Below are 19,635 nucleotides of genomic sequence, written 5' to 3'. Positions count from 1 at the left end.
GCTAAGCTATTTGCCAGCTATATGTATGTGTGGTGCCATGTTTGTTGACATTATACAATGCATTCTGGGTGTCTGTCAGACCAAAGACATTATAATGGAGATGAAGGAATGGTTCACTCATCTTTCGGAAGTGAATGATCGCAGACGACACACCCCCTTCAACATGCATACTATAAACAGACCGAAAAAAACAAACATGGCGGCGCACAAAAACTACCCATCGTCGGATTACTTTCGATTTATAGAAAGTGTTTTGATCAATGGTGACCTCACCCATGATGTGATTAATTATAAATAGTCATTGCTATTAGCTAATTCATATTGTAGTTTCTGTCAGCCGAGAGTTATAAAAATATGACTGCTTGTGTTAAGTCAATCGCTCCTCAGTTAGCACTAGGATAGGTGTAGCCTACATTTTCCTGTTTGGAGGATTGTGTTATGCTGTAGCTACTTCTGTGAATGTCTAAACATAAACTTCTGCACCTTTGACCCCGTTCCAGGGAAGCCAAACACAGACGTTCTTAGCAGACATAGAAGACGTCTTGGATGGCTACCCGATCACTACGGGTACTGACAGGCTTTACCTGTTGAAGCGAACGTCGAAGACACACATGACAAGGTTCATCCGTCTACAACAGCAACACGTGCAAAACGACTACGTAAAACTTGCCACGGCTTTGAATATAGAATTCAGTGGTTCTGTGAATCGCAAACACGACAGCTTGCTGGCTAACACTGTCAAACAAGCTTGGAATGAACACCCACAAGCATACTATCATCGGCTTCATTCAGCTTACTGCCTACTCACTGAAACAGGAATGGAAGAGATATTACCATTCAAACAAATATGTTTCTGTCGAACATGTAGTTAACGAAGTGGGGATACTTGGGCCCTAGAGCCCACGTTGGTTTGACAATCTCAGAACTTTTGAGGCATCAAAAGTGAGTCGCGCTAATAGACCTGACATCTCAGGTTTGAATATTGAGCAGGAGCACTCACTCCAGTTAGAGGGTGCGTAATCAGGGATAGGAGCATTGAGAGATGACGCACAACAACGGTATCTATCACAAAACCACAATACCAATAACCACCGGGGTCAAAATAACTATAAAGTACGTTGCCAGCGAAACAACTACCGCAACAATCAACCTGATCTTTACGTTTCTGCACCCAACCCACACAAAGTGCCAGGGCACAAGGGTAACAAAGGGTTCAATGATGATCAAATCAGAGACCGATGCTCTCTAGAAGCTCTGTTAAGAAATGTACAAAACCGCCCAAAATGAGAAAGATAAGTCACCATGACTAGTCGTGGATTTGCCGGAGAACAGGTCCGCCAAAATTATCTCCATTAGCGAGGATGTAAAACGATCAAATTACTCCCGCTCTTACTCGAAACCCAATCCAGGGCCCGCTTGATCAAGAAACAAGTCCACGGGCATTGACTATAGCCTCAGATACAAATGTTGCAACGCACAAGGTAAACAACATCGCAATAGCCAGTTCCACTCAAACGCTGACAAGTCAATCTTTTTTCACTATGACATCACGCGGTTGCGAACAATCACTCCACTTTGTGGGGATACCTCACAACCTGTGATGTGCTAATTGAGTCGGGCTCAACAATATCGCTCATCTCTCCAACATTGTTCAATGATCTCACAAGGGCTTTGAACCCAGCTGAACGATGGAGAAACTAAACTTTGAGGTTTCACTCAGACTACCTCGCCTCTCACAATGCGACTCCTGCTGAAACTACACTTCCATGACGTATCGCTTGTTCATCCTGTGTATGTTACCAGCCTCGAAACTGAACACCTGCTACTCGGAGCAGACTTTATGGATCGTTTGGTCCCACTGATGGATTGAAAAAACAACCAATTGTGGTCACAGTTAACAGTGCCATCTCTAATGACCACACTGTCTTCTAACGCAGGCTGCAATAGTCATCCACAAGGAGTATCGGTTGAAAAGACCCCTGGGGGAAAAAGACGTTTCGATACCTTGGAGGAGAATCTGACTCAAGCAGATATTACGATATCTCGTCACATTCAATCAGCAAACCTGATTGGCTATTCTTTTCAAGATTTCGAGCCAGCAGTCTCCGTGAGTGAGCAACTTTCCTCCTCCTTGGAGTCATGCGATACTGTATCTAAGATTAACTTCTCTTGTCCTTCAGATACTTCGGCAAGCACCGCGGCCGTCTCAGGAAACAAATCATCAACGTTCAGAGTGGACTCTGCTTCCGATGATACATGTTCTGCTTTGAGAGGGAATGAAACGCCTTACAATGAAACTAACGGTGTCAGTCCCGCCACTAACCCGGTGACTCCAACTGGTGAAACACTGTGCGATATCGCCGAAAGATATCCTCCTCTCAGCTTGCAGGTACTGGAACGGTTGCCACACGCAGACACTGTGGTTAATGGCAGGCCACGACAACCACTGAGCTTTTTGAAGCACAAACACCAGGAGATTTGGTTGAAAGGTTACAGCCAATCTACTAACAATGTGACTGCTGACAACTCGTACAAAGGGGCCGTTCAAAGGTTCGAGACTACGTGCAACACTGTACGAGGCCACCCGATCACCCAACAAATCAAGTTGTAAACTTCCCCACGAGAACAGAGGAGTGGACAAGCCCCTCGACGGGGATAAACTTATAGAATACATCTGACATCAGAGGTGTTACACTCGTTGTAAAATAAGTCCAGTGGACTTTCTACCTCCAAAAACAAATGGCAACAATAATAATTTCTTGCCATGTGTAGTCTCAAGTACAATGCTACTAGTAAAATGCTCTAGTCATGTGTTCCGGTAGGATAACATTTTGGGATAAATTGGTAGGGTAGCTGGACCCCTTGGGTACCAATGCCAGCAACAGTCAGTAAGAAGGTTAGAGACCTAACAATTCGAATTGCCATTGATAACAGCGGTAGTAGTCACTCAGATTGCAACACGTGTAAGGGAATCTCCAAAACACTCTTCTGATGGTTAACACAGATGCCACTAATAAATAGAACCCTCCATTCAGGAGGAAAGTTATTAGAAGTCATGAACCATGTTCACACCGCATACAACTGGTTCAGTACTTCCGTCGTGAGGTTATCTCCTCCATGGATAATATAGCTTTGAAATAGACTCCTTCATATCTTTCGCGACTACAATGGTGTAAGACACTTAGTAAAACCACTACAGGTCCTCTTGGCATATGGCTTGAGGTCAGCACCGATTCTTACTGACACACGGTCATTGACATGGAAATGATCTGATGACGTCAGACTCATTCTGCCCAGGATGCAGCCTACCAGGATACTTAGTTTTCTTGCCCTTGACATGTGCGCTTGTGCAAGCATAAACGCACATGCGCCACAAAACATTTTAAATGAGGATTTATACTAGGACCACTTAAGGGTCCGAGCAAAATACCAGTCTTGCTAAAGTTGAAAATAGACCCTGAAGCCCTTCGACTCTAAAGCTACATTAATCACCAGTTTCTCCCCAGAGGTCCATTGGTCATCCCTGTAGACGGTCCAAATCTAGTGCCTTACAGATGTAGACTTATCATGTAGTTATCAACTTAGAATCACCATAAATATGACAGACAAAATGCCATGAGTCATTTAGCCAAGACCATGGACGTACAGTGGTTGCACAGAGTGTTTTAGATGTAATTTGTGGTTTAGTACGGTACCATACGTCACTGCTCCAGTCCAGCGTCCAGGGACCCAAAAGCTCTAACTGACAATGAATGGGCGACAAACCAAATAGAAACGAATCATTTTGTTTCTACTCGTCAGTATTATTTACTAAAACTATTGTTAAAGGTCTTTATTCTAAGAGAAACAAAATGCTCAATTATATTCTTAAGATATGTGTTGACTGAATATAAGCAAGTGATGTCTGCTAAATAATCAAGTTGATGGCGCAGTCATATAGCCTTGGCACCTACATAAAGCTGAGTGACTCACTCATTCATGGCTTTGGATCAAAATAAATAAGTACCAACATTCTTTCTGATAGTCTTCAATAAAGAAATGTTTTTGTTCTCCTAACCCGAACACCATCGAAACTCAGCAAAAGAAGAAACGTCTTTCAAAGATAATTCATAAAAATCCAAATAACTTCACAGATCTTCATTGTAAAGGGTTTAAACATTGTTTCCCCTGCTTGTTCAATGAACCATAAACAATTAATGAATATGCACCTGTGGAACGGTCGTTAAGACACTAACAGCTTACAGACGGTAGGCAATTAAGCGCACAGTTATGAAAACGTAGGACACTAAAGAGACCTTTCTACTGACTCTGAAAAACATCAAACGAAAGATGCCCAGGGTCCCTGCTCATTTGCGCGAACATGCCTTAGGCATGCTGCAAGGAGGCATGAGGACTGCAGATGTGGCCAAGGCAATAAATTGCAATGTCCGTACTGTGAGATGCCTAAGACAGAGCTACAGGGAGACAGGACGGACAGCTGATCGTCCTCGCAGTGGCAGAACACATGTAACAACACCTGCACAGGATCGGTACATCCGAACATCACACCTGCGGGACAGGTACAGGATGGCAACAACAACTGCCCGAGTTACACCAGGAACGCACAATCCCTCCATCAGTGCTCAAACTGTCCGCAATAGGCTGAGAGAGGCTGGACTGAGGGCTTGTAGGCCTGTTGTAAGACAGATCCTCACCAGACAACACCGGCAACAACGTCGCCTATGGGCACAAATCCACCGTCGCTGAACCAGACAGGACTGGCAAAAAGTGCTCTTCACTGACGAGTCGCGGTTTTGTCTCACCAGGGGTGATGGTTGGATTCGCGTTTATCGTCGAAGGAATGAGCGTTACACTGAGGCCTGTACTCTGAAGCGGGATACATTTGGAGGTGGAGGGTCTGTCATGGTCTGGGGCGGTGTGTCACAGCATCATCGGACTGAGCTTGCTGGAAGTTACGACTGTTCCGAATGATGATATGATACAAGGTTATGATTAATATGTTGACTGTTTTATGGATGTGATAGGTAAAGACCTTTAGAGTTTAATTCGGGACATGGTAACTCTTTAAAACAACCGCTCTCGTGGTGCCCCAAATTCCTAATTAGTTTATTGTTACATGATTAACTTAAAAATCGGGTAACAATTAAACAGTTAGTTGATTAGATAAATAACAGTCATCAGATTAATGAAAGTAAAATCATGATAACTACTTACAGAATGTTACATTTTCCTAGGTCACAGAACAGACTAGCAAAATCTGGTGCGATACTACTTATAGCAGCAGGGCCAGTGCCTCCAGCCCTCTCCAGATGTTGTCATTAGTCTGAACGTGTGTGTGTGTCCATGTCCGTGTGCGTTTCCATGTACGTGTGCGTTTCCATGTCCGTGTGCGCGTGTATCCGTGTGCATCCGTGTGTGCGCGTGTGCATGTGCGTCCGTGTGCATGTGTTTTCCAGTCCTACCTGCAGTAGAGTAAGTTGTTTCTCTACAGAAGACACCTTAGTCTCCAGCCCTCTCTTGACCTTCTCATCAGCTTGAAGGCTCTCACTCCTCTCCCCCAGCTCCTTGGTCAGTCTGGCACAGTCCTGTCTCAGCTTGGCAAGCTCTGCATTCTGTCTGAGGAGAGAAAAGAGAGGGAGGCCAGGTCAGTCAGGAAAATACACATGGCTAAAAGTATGTGGACACCTGCTCGTCAAACACCTCATTCCAAAAGCACAGGTATTAATATGGAGTTGGTCCCCCCTTTGCTGCTATAAACAGCCTCCACTCTTCTGGGAAGGCTTTCCACTAGATGTTGGAACATTGCTGCGGGGACTTTCTCACATTCAGCCACAAGAGCACTAGTGAGGTCGGCCACTGATGTTTGGCAATTAGGCATGGCTCGCAGTCGGTGTTCCAATTCATCCCAAAGGTGTTCGATGGGATTGAGGTCAGGGCTCTGTGCAGGCCAGTCAAGTTCTTCCACACCGATCTCGATAAACCTTTTCTGTATGGACTTTACTTTGTGCAAAGGGGCATTGTCATGCTGAAACAAAGTTAGAAGCACAGAATTGTCTAGAATGTCATTGTATTCTGTAGCGTTAAGGTCACCCTTTACTGGAACTAAGGCGCCTATCCCGAACTATGAAAAACAGCTCTAGAACATTATTCCTCTTCCACCAAATGTAACAGTTGGCACTATGCACTTGGGTAGGTAGCGTTCTCCTGGCATCCACGAAACGCAGATTCATCCGTTGGACAGAGATGTTGAAGCGTGATTCATCACTCCAGAGAACGCGTTTCCCCTGCTCCAGTCCAATGGTGGCGTGCTTTACACCACTCCAGAGAACGCGTTTCCCCTGCTCCAGTCCAATGGTGGCGTGCTTTACACCACTCCAGAGAACGCGTTCCCCCTGCTCCAGTCCAATGGTGGTGTGCTTTACACCACTCCAGCTCACGCTTGGCATTGCGCATGGTGATCTTAGGCTTGTGTGCGGCTGCTCGGCCATGGAAACCCACTTCATGAAGCTCTTGTGCTGACTTTGCTTCCAGAGGCAGTTTGGAACTTGAGTGAGTGTTGCAACTAAGGACAGACGATTTTTACTTGTTACGCTCACAGAACGGCAGTCCCGTTCTGTGAGCTTATGTGGCCTACCACTTCGCAGCTGAGCCGTTGTCGCTCGTAGACATTTCCACTTCACAATAACAGCACTTACAGTTGACTGGGGTAGCTCTAGCAGGACAGAAATTTGACGAACTGACTTGTTGGAAAGGTGCCATCCTATGACGGTGCCACGTTGAAAGTCACCGAGCTCTTCAGTAAGTCCATTCTACTGCCAATGTTTATCTATGGGGATTGCATGGGCCTCATGCTCGATTGTATACACCTGTCAGCAACGGGTGTGGCTGAAAAAGCAGAATCCACTCATTTGAAGGGGTGTCCACATACCTTTGGCCATGTAGTGTACCTCAGAGCAGGCTTCACAGTAGACAGTCTCTTAGTCAGACACACTAATCCTAGACCTAGTAATCTTAATTTACTGTGTTCCATACGAATTTACATCTGCATTCTCAAAACAAAACATATTCTTCGTAGTGGCAAATACTAAAACGTTTTGGGACAGGGGCCGGGAACCCACCTACTTGCTTTCTGCCTGACTGGTGGCCTGATTCAGGGTTAGGGTTTAGCTTAGGAACAGACACCTACTTGCTCTCTGCCTGGCTGGTGGCCTGGTTCAAGGCATCTCTGAGGATGGAGTTCTCTTGCTGCAGACAAGCCAGCTGGGCAGTGGGACCTGACTCCAACTGCTCCTGAAGACTGATGACCTGAGAGTAGGGAGGGACTTTTGACTTAGTTTTGGAATGCTTTGGAAATCTTTACATAACTAATTTAAATCCAATAAAGTATACTGAATTCAAATTAGAAAAAGACAGTAGCTGACAGAGAGACAGACCTGCATTCTATTCTATTTACAGTACCTTGGCGGTGAGTTTCTGTGTCTGTGCTACGTGGTCCTGGTAGGAGGCCTGCATCCGAGCCTGCAGAGCGATCATCTCTTGCTCCCTGGACGAGAGCTGGGAACTCAGCCTGGTTTCCACACTGGCCACCTTGGACTTCTCAGCAGACAGCTCCTACAGGAGGAGAAATACAGACTGTCAGACAGCTCCTAGAAGGACTGGGGTCAATTCAGGAAGTAATTCAATGATTTAAAAAATTGAAAATATTTCATGTGAAATTCCAAATCCCTTCCTGAATTGACTGACTTCAATTCGAATTGACCCTAACCATGGCTCCTACACACAGACAACAGTGGTAAACAATTGGTCAACTCATCCATGGGAGGGGATTCTAGTTATGTGGTAAAATAAGTAGTATTTTCAGAGATATTCTCAATGTGTGAGAATGTGTTTTTTACCCTGGTGAGTTCTCAGAGTCTGTTCTTGGCTGCGGTGACACACTCCTGCGCATTGTGTGTGTGCGTGAGTGTTACCTTGGTGAGTTCCCTCAGTCTGTTCTTGGCTGCGGTGGCGTCCTCTTGCTGAGTTGCCAGCTGTTTCTGATTCTCCTCTAACTGTTTCTTCATCACAGCCACCGGGTCGCCCTTCTGAGTAGCCTGAGTAGCACGCGCACACACACACAGGAAGTTAGTCACAATCAATATCAACAACTGTAGTGTATTTGTGAGTGTCTGACCAATCACCCATCCTCCTCATGCATAACGTGTGTCAGTGTCACCACCCCTCCCAGTGGTTTCTCCCGTCCCATGCAGTACCACCCCCCCCACCCCACCACACACACACACACTCCCAGTCCAACCCCCTCATCTCCCATCCAGTCCTGACCAGATTGTATTAGATGCCCTGCCGGATTCCCTACCCTCCAACTCAAGCCTTACATTTGTCAACCCCCCTTCAACTCCACAATGGTATCTCCCATCCCGGGTCATACCACAATGTCATGCATGATGTCCTCCCCCAACCCCCTCAGAGTGATTTCATATCACCCCTCTCCACCCCCAGACTGACATGTCTGTCACCCCCCCCAACAGTATCTCCCATCCCCGCCACAGGTCGTACCATGTGCCAGGTGTCTTGTCTGATGCCAGCCTTGTCAGACAGGATCTCTATGAGGCGCTGGGCCTCTCCCTGACTGATCACCATACTGCTAACAGTAGAGACCAGGGCCCTGTAGGGCAGGTACAGGGGGGAATCCAGACCAGAGTCCACTGCTATGGCTAAACAGAGAGCACGACAGGGAGAGAGATGTTATTACAAGCACCCAGAGAGTCAGCTGCTACAAGTAAGGAGAGGAAATCATAGCTATTAATAAAACATCCTTCCCTACTGAGAAAAGCACTTAGTAACTACCCTTTTGATGTGCACAGGAATACAATGTTGGCAGAACTTGGGAAGTTAAGGGGTAAAAGGCCATGTGGAATATTCCTACTGTCTGATACAGATTGCCTGCCATCGTAAGATTGTGGGTTCTCACACTGCCACCAGGCTAGGGCCTGGTCAGTAACAGGGGAGGGAACTGGGCACTGTGGGCAGCCTAGTAGGGCATTCTATTCTATTAGGTTTGACTGATATTTGACAGAAGTCAGTTGTCTTCGTGGGGTGTTTGTGGGGTAAAAGGCAATAAATGAAGGCTAAATACAGTTGAAGTTGGAAGTTTAAATGTATTTGGCTAAGGTGTATGTAAACTCAGTTTCACAACTCCTGACATTTAATCCTAGTAAAAAAATCCCTGTCTTAGGTCAGTTAGGATCACCACTTTATTTTAAGAATGTGAAATGTCAGAATAATAGTAGAGAAAATTATTTCAGCTTTTATTTCTTTCATCACATTCCTAGTGGGTCAGAAGTTTACATACACTCAATTAGTATTTGGTAGCATTGCTTTTAAATTGTTTAACTTGGGTCAAATGCTTTGGGTAGCCTTCCACAAGCTTCCCACAATAAGTTGGGTGAATTTTGGCCCATTCCTCTGACAGAGCTGGTGTACCTGAGTCAGGTTTGTAGGCCTCCTTGCTCGCAAACACTTTTTCAGTTCTGCCAACAAATTTTCTATAGGATTGAGGTCAGGGCTTTGTGATGGCCACTCCAATACCTTGACTTTGTTGTCCTTAAGCCATTTTGCCACAACTTTGGAAGTATGCTTGGGGTCATTGTCCATTTGGAAGACCCATTTGCGACCAAGCTTTAACTTCCTAACTGAGGTCTTGAGATGTTGCTTCAATATATCCACATAATTTTCCTCCCTCACGATGCCATCTATTTTGTGAAGTGCACCAGTCCCTCCTGCAGCAAAGCACCCCCACAACATGATGCTGCCACCCCCGTGCTTCACAGTTGGGATGGTGTTCTTCGGCTTGCAAGCCTCACCTCTTTTTCCTCCAAACATAACGATGGTCATTATGGCCAAACAGTTCTACTTTTGTTTCATCAGACCAAAGGACATTTCTCCAAAAAGTATGATCTTCGTCCCCATGTGCAGTTGCAAACCGTAGTCTGGCTTTTTTATGGCGGTTTTGGAGCAGTGGCTTCTTCCTTGCTGAGCGGCCTTTCAGGTTATGTAGATATAGGACTCGTTTTACTGGGGATATAGATACTTTTGTACCGGTTTCCTCCAGCATCTTCACAAGGTCCTTTTCTGTTGTTCTGGGATTGATTTGCACTTTTCGCACCAAAGTACGTTCATCTCTAGGAGACACGCGCCTCCTTCCTGAGCGGTATGACGGCTGCGTGGTCCCATGGTGTTTATACTTGCGTACTATTGTTTGAACGTGGTACTTTCAGGCTTTTGGAAATTGCTCCCAAGGATGAACCAGAATTGTGGAGGTCTATAATTTTTGGCTGATTTCTTTTGATTTACCCATGATGTCAAGCAAAGAGGCACTGAGTTTGAAGGTAGGTCTGGAAATACATCCACAGGTACACCTCCAATTGACTCAAATGATGTCAATTAGCCTATCAGAAGGTTCTAAAGCCATGACATTTTCTTGAATTTACCAAGCCGTTTAAAGGCACAGTCAATAGTGTATGTAAAGTTCTGACCCACTGGAGTTGTGATACAGTGAATTATAAGTGAAAGAATCTGTCTGTAAACAATTGTTGGAAAAAGTATGTGTCATGCACAAAGTAGATGTTCAAAAACTATAGTTTGTTAACAAGAAATTTGTGGAGTTGTTGAAAAACGAGTTAATGGACTCCAACCTAAGTGTATTTAAAACTTCCAACTTCAACTGTATGTCTAATATGCTTAATATGTTTGTCATCACAAGACTGAGTAAATTCCCATGGCTCAGGGCAGAGTGGGTGGGAACTGGGCAGCTGAAACCCTGGCTGAGAGGGCAGAGTGGTACCAGGCAGACACAGCCCCTGTGGCACCAGAGAAACTCCCTATTGTCTGAGTTACTGAGAGGCTTTGTCAGCTAGCACAACAGGGCCAGAGCTGTGCACACATACACACACTGAGCAGGAGGGCGCTACTGCAGCCAAGAACAGACTGAGAATTGAACAGGGTACCACACACACGTTGTCATTGTTGTAGTAAGAGTGTTACAGTAGTGCTTGTGTTTTGGCTAAAGTAGTTCCTGCCTAGACTACCATTTCCACTCATTAAAAACAGAAAGATATGTTTTTAACAGCCTAGCTAGCAGTTACCTCACTTCCTGTGTTGGTCTGTCTGTCAGTCACAAAAACACAACCCATATAAGGAAGAATGACATCTACAGACAGACAACATACTTCCCTGTTTTTCCAGAAATCCTGGTTGGAGGATTCCAGATTTCCTGCTTATTCCCTCCTGATTCCAGGATTCCTCCAACAGGGATTTCGGGAAAACCATGGAATTTATTGAAAGTTCCTGGAATTTTACAACCCTAGGAGAAACTACTGTACTTGTGGTCCTGTAATTGTAGTCCTGTTGTTCTTGTGCAGCTGTAGTAGCTGGCACACAGAATGAGGGAAGCTTTTCTTTGAAGACCTACTCTGTTTGGTGGCACGCACACACACACATAACCCAACACACACAGAGGCCTTGGGCCCTGACCATGTCCTGCATAATGTGTGCAGTAGTAGTCTTTCGACCAGACCACACCCAGTTAGACTGGCTAAGATCAGAGTCCACCACGGCAGCCTTCGTCAGATGCCGCCGAAACGCGTCCGTTTGCTCTGACATGTGCTGCTAAAAAGAAAAACATGAAAACTTAAAGAATATTTCAGTGAGTGCAGGCTTTTCTTTCTTCCAGTGTATACCTTTAGAACCCGGCACCCAAACACTGTTACGACAAACTACAGCTGAGCACACCAATTCCTCTTTCTAATCAGTCCACCACATAGAAAACAGCTGAGCACACCAATTCCTCCTTCTAATCAGTCCACCACATAGAAAACAGCTGAGCACACCAATTCCTCCTTCTAATCAGTCCACCACATAGAAAACAGCTGAGCACACCAATTCCTCCTTCTAATCAGTCCACCACATAGAAAACAGCTGAGCACACCAATTCCTCCTTCTAATCAGTCCACCACATAGAAAACAGCTGAGCACACCAATTCCTCCTTCTAATCAGTCCACCACAGAGAAAACAGCTGAGCACACCAATTCCTCTTTCTAATCAGTCCACCACATAGAAAACAGCTGAGCACACCAATTCCTCTTTCTAATCAGTCCACCACATAGAAAACAGCTGAGCACACCAATTCCTCTTTCTAATCAGTCCACCACAGAGAAAACAGCTGAGCACACCAATTCCTCCTTCTAATCAGTCCACCACATAGAAAACAGCTGAGCACACCAATTCCTCTTTCTAATCAGTCCACCACAGAGAAAACAGCTGAGCACACCAATTCCTCTTTCTAATCAGTCCACCACATAGAAAACAGCTGAGCACACCAATTCCTCCTTCTAATCAGTCCACCACAGAGAAAACAGCTGAGCACACCAATTCCCCCTTCTAATCAGTCCACCACAGAGAAAACAGCTGAGCACACCAATTCCTCTTTCTAATCAGTCCACCACATAGAAAACAGCTGAGCACACCAATTCCTCTTTCTAATCAGTCCACCACATAGAAAACAGCTGAGCTTTGTTCTGCAGTGTAGGAGCACAAGTCTCTCTGCAGATATTATATAGTCCGGTCTATTTTACAATTAAGCAATAAGGCCCGAGGAGGTGTGGTATATTGGCCATATGCCACAAACCCTTGACGTGCCTTATTGCTACTATAAACTGGTTACCAACGTAATTAGAACAGTAAACAAGTAGTTTTGCATCATACCCATTGTATATTGTCTGATATATAACTGTGGTTCGAGCCCTGAATGCTGATTGGCTGAAAGCCGTGGTATATCAGATACCACGGGTATGACAAAACATTTGTTTTTACTGCTCTAATTACGTAGGTAACCAGTTTATAATAGAAATAAGGCACCTCGGGGGTTTGTGATATATGGCTAATATTCCACGGCTAAGGGCTGTGTCCAGGCACGCCGCGTTGCGTCAATCAGCATCCAGGAGACGTTTTCTAAATCAAATAGCCTACTAGTTAGAAATGGAACTGGAAGAGGTGGTGTTCATTGATATCGCTTAATGTAAACTACGCTTTGTCCCTATTACTGCTCAAACAAGTTCTATTTTCCACAAAATTGAAAAAAATATGCAACTAGGAATCTAAAAGGCATGCCCACACGCCAATATTTATCAATAATGTCTTGCGATCGAGAGGACGGCCTTTCACATCGCCCCAATGCAGTATCCGTACCCGTGGCGATATCATGGATAGTAATGATTTTAGGACATTCCAAGATCTGAAAGATGCATTTTTTTTATATATATATATTTTTTTACTTAAGTCAGCTATGCTGGCCTATGGAGTTCCATGGGAAACTCAGCTGTCAACCTGTCCAATATGGAATTTGTAAACGGACTATCTGGTCTCCTTAAAGGACTAATCTCTGTAACATATCAACTATTGGAAAGCCCATACTCTGAGCTAGCCATTAAAAAAGTATGGCCCACAGATCTAAATGTAACAATCATCCTTTAACTGGACCAGAATACAGAAAAACATTACCTTGGCATCCCGTAATCCTGACCATCAATTTATTAATTTCAACTTTGTTCACATACTAACACCCAATAAATGTTTTATAATGAAATTGGCCTCAAATCTTTGTATGCATTGCTCTGTTTTTATTTTGAGTGGCAGCCAACAGTTACTAGGAAATATCAAATGCAAATATGATAACTGAATATATGAATATGACTTTGAATGTTATACCTGTAACCCCCTTCTAATGTTATACCTGTAACCCCTTTCTAATGTTATACCTGTAACCCCTTTCTAATGTTATACCTGTAACCCCTTTCTAATGTTATACCTGTAACCCCCTTCTGTTATACCTGTAACCCCTTTCTAATGTTATACCTGTAACCCCCTTCTAATGTTATACCTGTAACCCCCTTCTAATGTTATACCTGTAACCCCCTTCTAATGTTATACCTGTAACCCCTTTCCCAAAAGATGACAAACTAAATAAAAAGTTGGTCACACAAAATAAATGTATATTATCAACAGTTGTGTTGCTCTCTAGTTATATGTGAAATAATACATATGTAAAATGATTGAAATACATTGAAAATAGACAAAGCTTCCTTACCAGACTCAGCTTTTTTCTTGGAAGATACCTTCTTCTTAGAAGAGTTCTGGGCCTCCTGAGCCTTGGCCTCCTGAGCCTTGGCCTCCTGAGCCTTGGCCTCCTGAGCCTTGGCCTCCTGAGCCTTGGCCTCCTGAGCCTTGGCCTCCTGAGCCTTGGCCTCCTGAGCCTTGGCTGCAGTCTGCTGGGAGCCCACTGGGGGCACTGCCATCACGGGGACCTCCTTGGTGACAGCCTCCAGGACTGGTGCAGGCTTGGAGGGGGCAATGGGGGTGGTGGCCACCTGAGCTGGCTCTACCTTAGCCACCTTCTTCTCCTTCTTCTTCTTCTCCTTTGGTGCAGGGGCAGGTGGGGCCTCTACGGCAGTGGGAACTGGAGCATGGTGAGTGGTTGGTTCAGGGGCAGGGGCAGGAGCAGTGACTATTTCTGGGGCTGGGGTTGGTTCAGGTTCGGCCACTGGGACCTCCTCTGGTTCCGATTCTGGCAGCTTCCCATTGGGCTTGTCTTCCTTCTTCTTACCACGGTTCTTCTTCTCAGATACCTTAATGATTAGAATAATACATTTCATTTAGAACACACTAACATTATATGACAATCAAAATGCGCTACAGTATGTGCATTAAAATGCAGGCAGACACACACACACACACAGCTAGAATAATTCTACAAAAAGGCATTTGAGTTGAGGTGTGTTTTATCTCGTTTTACCTTGTCCTTCTTCTTCTCCTTCTTGGTCAGTTGGCTGGGAGGCGCCATCTTGCCCAGCTCTCTACGCTGCTGGGCCAGAGCCTCCTCATACGAGGTCTCCTTCATGGAGAAGAATGAGAAAACATAAGTTAAATATAATACATGATCACCACCACAACAACAACAACTGTGTATCTCAGAAGATAGAGCATGGTGCTTGCAATGCCAGTGTTGTGGGTTTGAGTGCTGCTGGGGCTACCCATAAGAAAAATGCACGCACGCATGACTAAGTCGCTTTGGATCTGCTAAATGGTATACATTATGATTATTATATTAACAACAGTTAGGCTACCTTCATGGAGAAGGTGGAGACCAGGACGATGCCGAGGGCTGAGATGACCATGAAGCCTCCAAATACCATAATGCCTAGCGTCTGAGGGTCATACACATCCATGATGACCACTATGACGGGTTAGCTGTCCTGTTGGATGGGGAGAAAGAAAAACAGAAATTATTAGAATTGTATTTCACCTTTATTTAAAGGACCAATGGAATGGCCTAAAAAAGGTGCAAACTTAGTTTTGAATGGCCCTGTGCCCGGGGTGGACTAACTCGCCCAGTGAAATAGAGGGGGTGTGGGAGGGCGGGAGTGTGAAAGCCTATGTGTAAAGTAATCAGTACAGATGGTTAGTGTTTTTATAACATTGTTCAAATCAAATTGTCACATGCGCTGAATACAACAGGTGTAAACCTTACAGTGAAATGCTTACTTACAAGCCCTTAACCAACAATGCAGTTAAGAAAATCCCCCCAAAAAAGAGAAGAATAACAAATAATTAAAGAGCAGCAACAAATAACAATAGTGGGGCTATATACAGGGGTACCATTACAGAGTCAATGTGTCAATGTGTGGGGGAACCGGTTAGTCGAGGTAATTATGTACATTTAGGTAGTTATTAAAGTGGCTATGCATTGATAATAAGAGTAGCAGCAGCGTGGGGGGGGGGCAATGCAAACAGTCTGGGTAGCTATTTGATTAACCGTTCAGGAGTCTTATGGCTTGGGGGTAGAAGCTGTTTAGAAGCTTATTGGATCTAGACTTGGCGCTCCGGTACCGCTTGCCGTGCGGTAGCAGAGAGAACAGTTCATGACTAGTGTGGCTGGAGTCTTTGACAATTTTTAGGGCCTTCCTCTGTCACCGCCTGGTACAGAGGTCCTGGATGGCAGGAAACTTGGCCCCGGTGATGTACTGGGCCATACGCACTACCCTCTGTAGTGCCTTGGGGTTGCCATACCAGGCAGTGATGCAACCCGTCAGGATGCTCTTAATGGTGCAGCTGTAAAATCTTTTGAGGATCTTAGGACCCATCCAAAATCTTTTCAGTCTCCTGAGGGGGAATAGGTTGTCGTGCCCTCTTCACGATTGTCTTGGTGTGCTTGGACCATGTTAGTTTGTTGGTGATGTGGACGCCAAGGAACTTGACGCTCTCAACCTGCTCCATTACAGCCCCGTAGATGAGAATGGGGCTGTGCTCGGTCCTCCTTTTCCTGTAGTCCACAATCATCTCCGTTGTCTTGATCACGTTGAGGGAGAGGTTGTTGTCCTTGAACCACACGGTCAGGTCTCTGACCTCCTCCCTATAGGCTGTCTCATCGTTGTTGGTGATCAGATGTGTTGGTGCCTACCCTTACCACCTGGGTGCGGCCTGTCAGGAAGTCCAGGATCCAGTTGCAGAGGGAGGTGTTTAGTCCCAGGGTCCTTATCTTAGTGATGAGCTTTATGGGCACTATGGTGTTGAACACTGAGCTGTAGTCAATGAATAGCATTCTCACGTAGGTGTTCCTTTTGTCCAGGTGGGAAAGGGCAGTGTGGAGTGCAATAGAGAATGCATCATCTGTGGATCTGTTGGTGTGGTATGCAAATTGGAGTGGGTCTAGGGTTTCTGGGATAATGGTGTTGATGTGAGCAATGACCAGCCTTTCAAAGCATTTCATGGCTACAGACATGAGTGCTACGGGTCGGTCGTCACTTAGGCAGGTTACCTTAGTGTTCTTGGGCAAAAGGACTATGGTGGTCTGCTTTAAACATGTTGGTATTACAGACTCAGACAGGGAGAGGTTGAAAATGTCAGAGAAGACACTTGCCAGTTGGTCAGCGCATGCTCGGAGTACACGTCCTGGTAATTGTTGGACAAGTTTAAAAGCTCTTTGTTCTATTGTATCCATAGAGACAGTTTATTTTTCCTACAGTTACACGCATTTAAAATGCTTCAAGCTTTAACAGTACTTATGGATGTGTGTCGCCATTAATAATATACCATTTAGCAGATGCTTTAATCCAAAAGCGACTTCTAGTCATGCGCGCATACATTTTACATATGGATGGTCCCGGGAATTTCACCCACTACCCTGGTGTTACAAACGCCATGCTCTATCAACTGAGCTACAAGACCACAAAATACATTAACTCGATTAATTATTTTAATCATTTGACAGCCCTAGAAATAAATAAATCAGAAATTAAAAATCGGCCCGTTGATGCGGCTGAATTTTAAATGACATTGGAGGCCCATTGGCCTAGAGACATTTTTGCATTTAAGACAATTTTCTGCAATTCTACAAATTTCTCCATGGAGCTGAGAAAATATTGCAGTTTTTTAAAGCTAATTTCCTGCAATTCTATGCATTTGCATCAAAAGGGTACTTCATTTCATATCACAGGCTTTTAAAATCCAATATTGGAGCACAATATATACTTAAAATATCAAAGTGATCCAAAAGGGACTCACTTCGTTGAACACACAGGGAAATGGATAGTTAGGCCTAGCCTAATTAAAAAAGGGCAGTTGGTCTAACTCCAAGTTGTCTTCAGCTCTCTCATCTAGATCTTAGACAACCTTTGCTTTCAAGTTCAAAGTACAAAGTTTGCACCTCTAGCACAGTATCTGGGATTCCCTACATAAGAGAACCTACACCTCGCATTTTCTTTCAACTGCAATGGCAAATTGTGTTACAGACTACAACATGTTTAATAAAGGGTGAATCCATTTGAAATTCAATCACATTTTGACAGCATCCCCTTTGATTTACATTCATGTTTTCCATTGGAAGAAGTGGTCAGAAAGTGATCTTCCGGACCTGAATGACAAAACTTTCAGGAGATAAAAGTTTACCCATTTTGCATACCCCACCATACCATGAGACATCCATGTCTTCATCACTGGAAAACAAACTGTTGAGTTTAATATCATTTAAAAGCTTACAAACAGGGTTGCAAAATTATTTTATAGTTTTTTGATTTACGTTTAGTGAGCAACTGCCCCTAAAAAGCAACTTCTCCTTTTGAAAATGGCCTATGTGGCATCGATTCTAGTCAAATATTTATTCTAGTGACAAAATGGACTAAAGTGTAAATAGGTTAATTTTGATCATAAAGTCAGTCTCGTCCAAAACTAAGATTTGCGAGATAGTTGTCACAGAATGACGGGTTCATTTTAATCCTTCCCACATGACCAGCACCCAAGTAATCATCAATTCGGAGCACAGCTGCACGCGACTTGATCATAACGCCCATGGTCAATTTGATATCAATTTGATATCCCTATGGGGCTCAGTAAATCAGTAAATCAGTAAAAATCAGTAAATTACACAATGTACATGGGACAATATTTTTAAAAGTCAATAGCTCCAAATTTCAATGACTTAAAAAGCCTCCAACTATGAATTGAAAAAAATGTATATACAAATATTGAAACTAAAAGATTAACATGAAAATATTGTCCTGTTTACCTTGTGTAATGTATTGACGGTCCCTAACTATCCCCAGAGATGGTTTGACTTTGGATAGCCTAACCAACTTTGCCACAGTCGCTAATTGGCTAAATAATTTCGCAAACTTTTCCCACCTACGAACACACACAAGAGACACACACATCAAACCATACCCCCAAAACCCAACTCACGTTTGAATTCAGTCATGGTCGCTAGCATTTCTTAATGAACCAAATCTAAAAACCAGGCCAAATCAAGAAGTGCAGTCGCCCTTTAAGGTTAAAAATGACATTAAAAAAACATTTTAAAATCGTTTGACAAGCTTTTAAATTACATCAAATCTCAACCATTGATCTTTGCATTGATGAAGCCATGGTATGCAAAATAGGTCAACTTTGAGCAGCCTTATCTCTTGAATGTTTTGATATTCAGGTACAAAGTCACTTTCTGAGCACTTCTTCAATGGGCAAACCTATAATCAGCCCAGGTGACAGACCCAGGTCTATAGTGGTCAAGTTCTTATGGTTCAAGGACAAGATGGCTGTTCTGGAGAGAGCCAAGACCTTGAGAGGAATCAACATCTTCCTCAATGAGAACTTCTCTGAAGCTGTGCGCCAGAGGCAGAAAGAACTTATCCCAGCTATGAAAGCTGCCACAGAGCGTGGGGACATTGCTTACATCTGCTACGACAAGCTCATTGTCCACCCTCTCAAAAGTCTGGGAGGAGTGAGAGCTTCAGGCTAACATCACACACTGACACTCACAAGTGCCTGATTGTTTGGCTAATATATTGTAGTCAATGTTTTTATTTTACAAAAACATTTCTCCATATGTCTATCGGTGATAAGCTACCCAGGAAAGGGCTAAGAATAGCCGATATTAATGTAGCCTTAGAAATAAGGTTCATAAAATCAATAACTTGCTAACATCAGATAACATTCATACATTTATTTATTTAACTAGGCAAGTCAGTTAAAAACAAATTCATATTTACAATGACGGCCTACCGAGGACCAGTGGGTTAACTGCCTTGTTC

General features: G+C 44.1%; 1 protein-coding gene across 10 annotated transcripts in view; it reads right to left on the bottom strand.

Moving 5' to 3' along the window:
* Nucleotides 1-19,635, bottom strand: part of LOC120046732 (ribosome-binding protein 1-like) — a 63,776-nt gene that overhangs the window by 25,641 nt on the left and 18,500 nt on the right. For all 10 annotated transcript variants that reach the window (XR_005476847.1, XM_038992197.1, XM_038992200.1 and 7 more), the window contains exons 2-9: nt 15,181-15,309; nt 14,850-14,948; nt 14,145-14,682; nt 8,557-8,714; nt 7,971-8,093; nt 7,459-7,611; nt 7,187-7,305; nt 5,463-5,616 (exon numbers count right to left, since the gene is read on the bottom strand). Coding sequence is in view for 9 of the 10 variants with exons in the window: in XM_038992197.1 (XP_038848125.1) it covers nt 5,463-5,616; nt 7,187-7,305; nt 7,459-7,611; nt 7,971-8,093; nt 8,557-8,714; nt 14,145-14,682; nt 14,850-14,948; nt 15,181-15,282 (1,446 nt within the window). In the remaining variant the exon portion in view is untranslated. The remainder of the gene's footprint in view (nt 1-5,462; nt 5,617-7,186; nt 7,306-7,458; nt 7,612-7,970; nt 8,094-8,556; nt 8,715-14,144; nt 14,683-14,849; nt 14,949-15,180; nt 15,310-19,635) is intronic.

Source organism: Salvelinus namaycush, chromosome 4 (assembly GCF_016432855.1).
Source record: "Salvelinus namaycush isolate Seneca chromosome 4, SaNama_1.0, whole genome shotgun sequence".
Lineage (NCBI taxonomy): Eukaryota > Metazoa > Chordata > Actinopteri > Salmoniformes > Salmonidae > Salvelinus > Salvelinus namaycush.
Note: the sequence above shows the minus strand (reverse complement) of the source record. Positions and strands in the feature narration are given on the sequence as shown.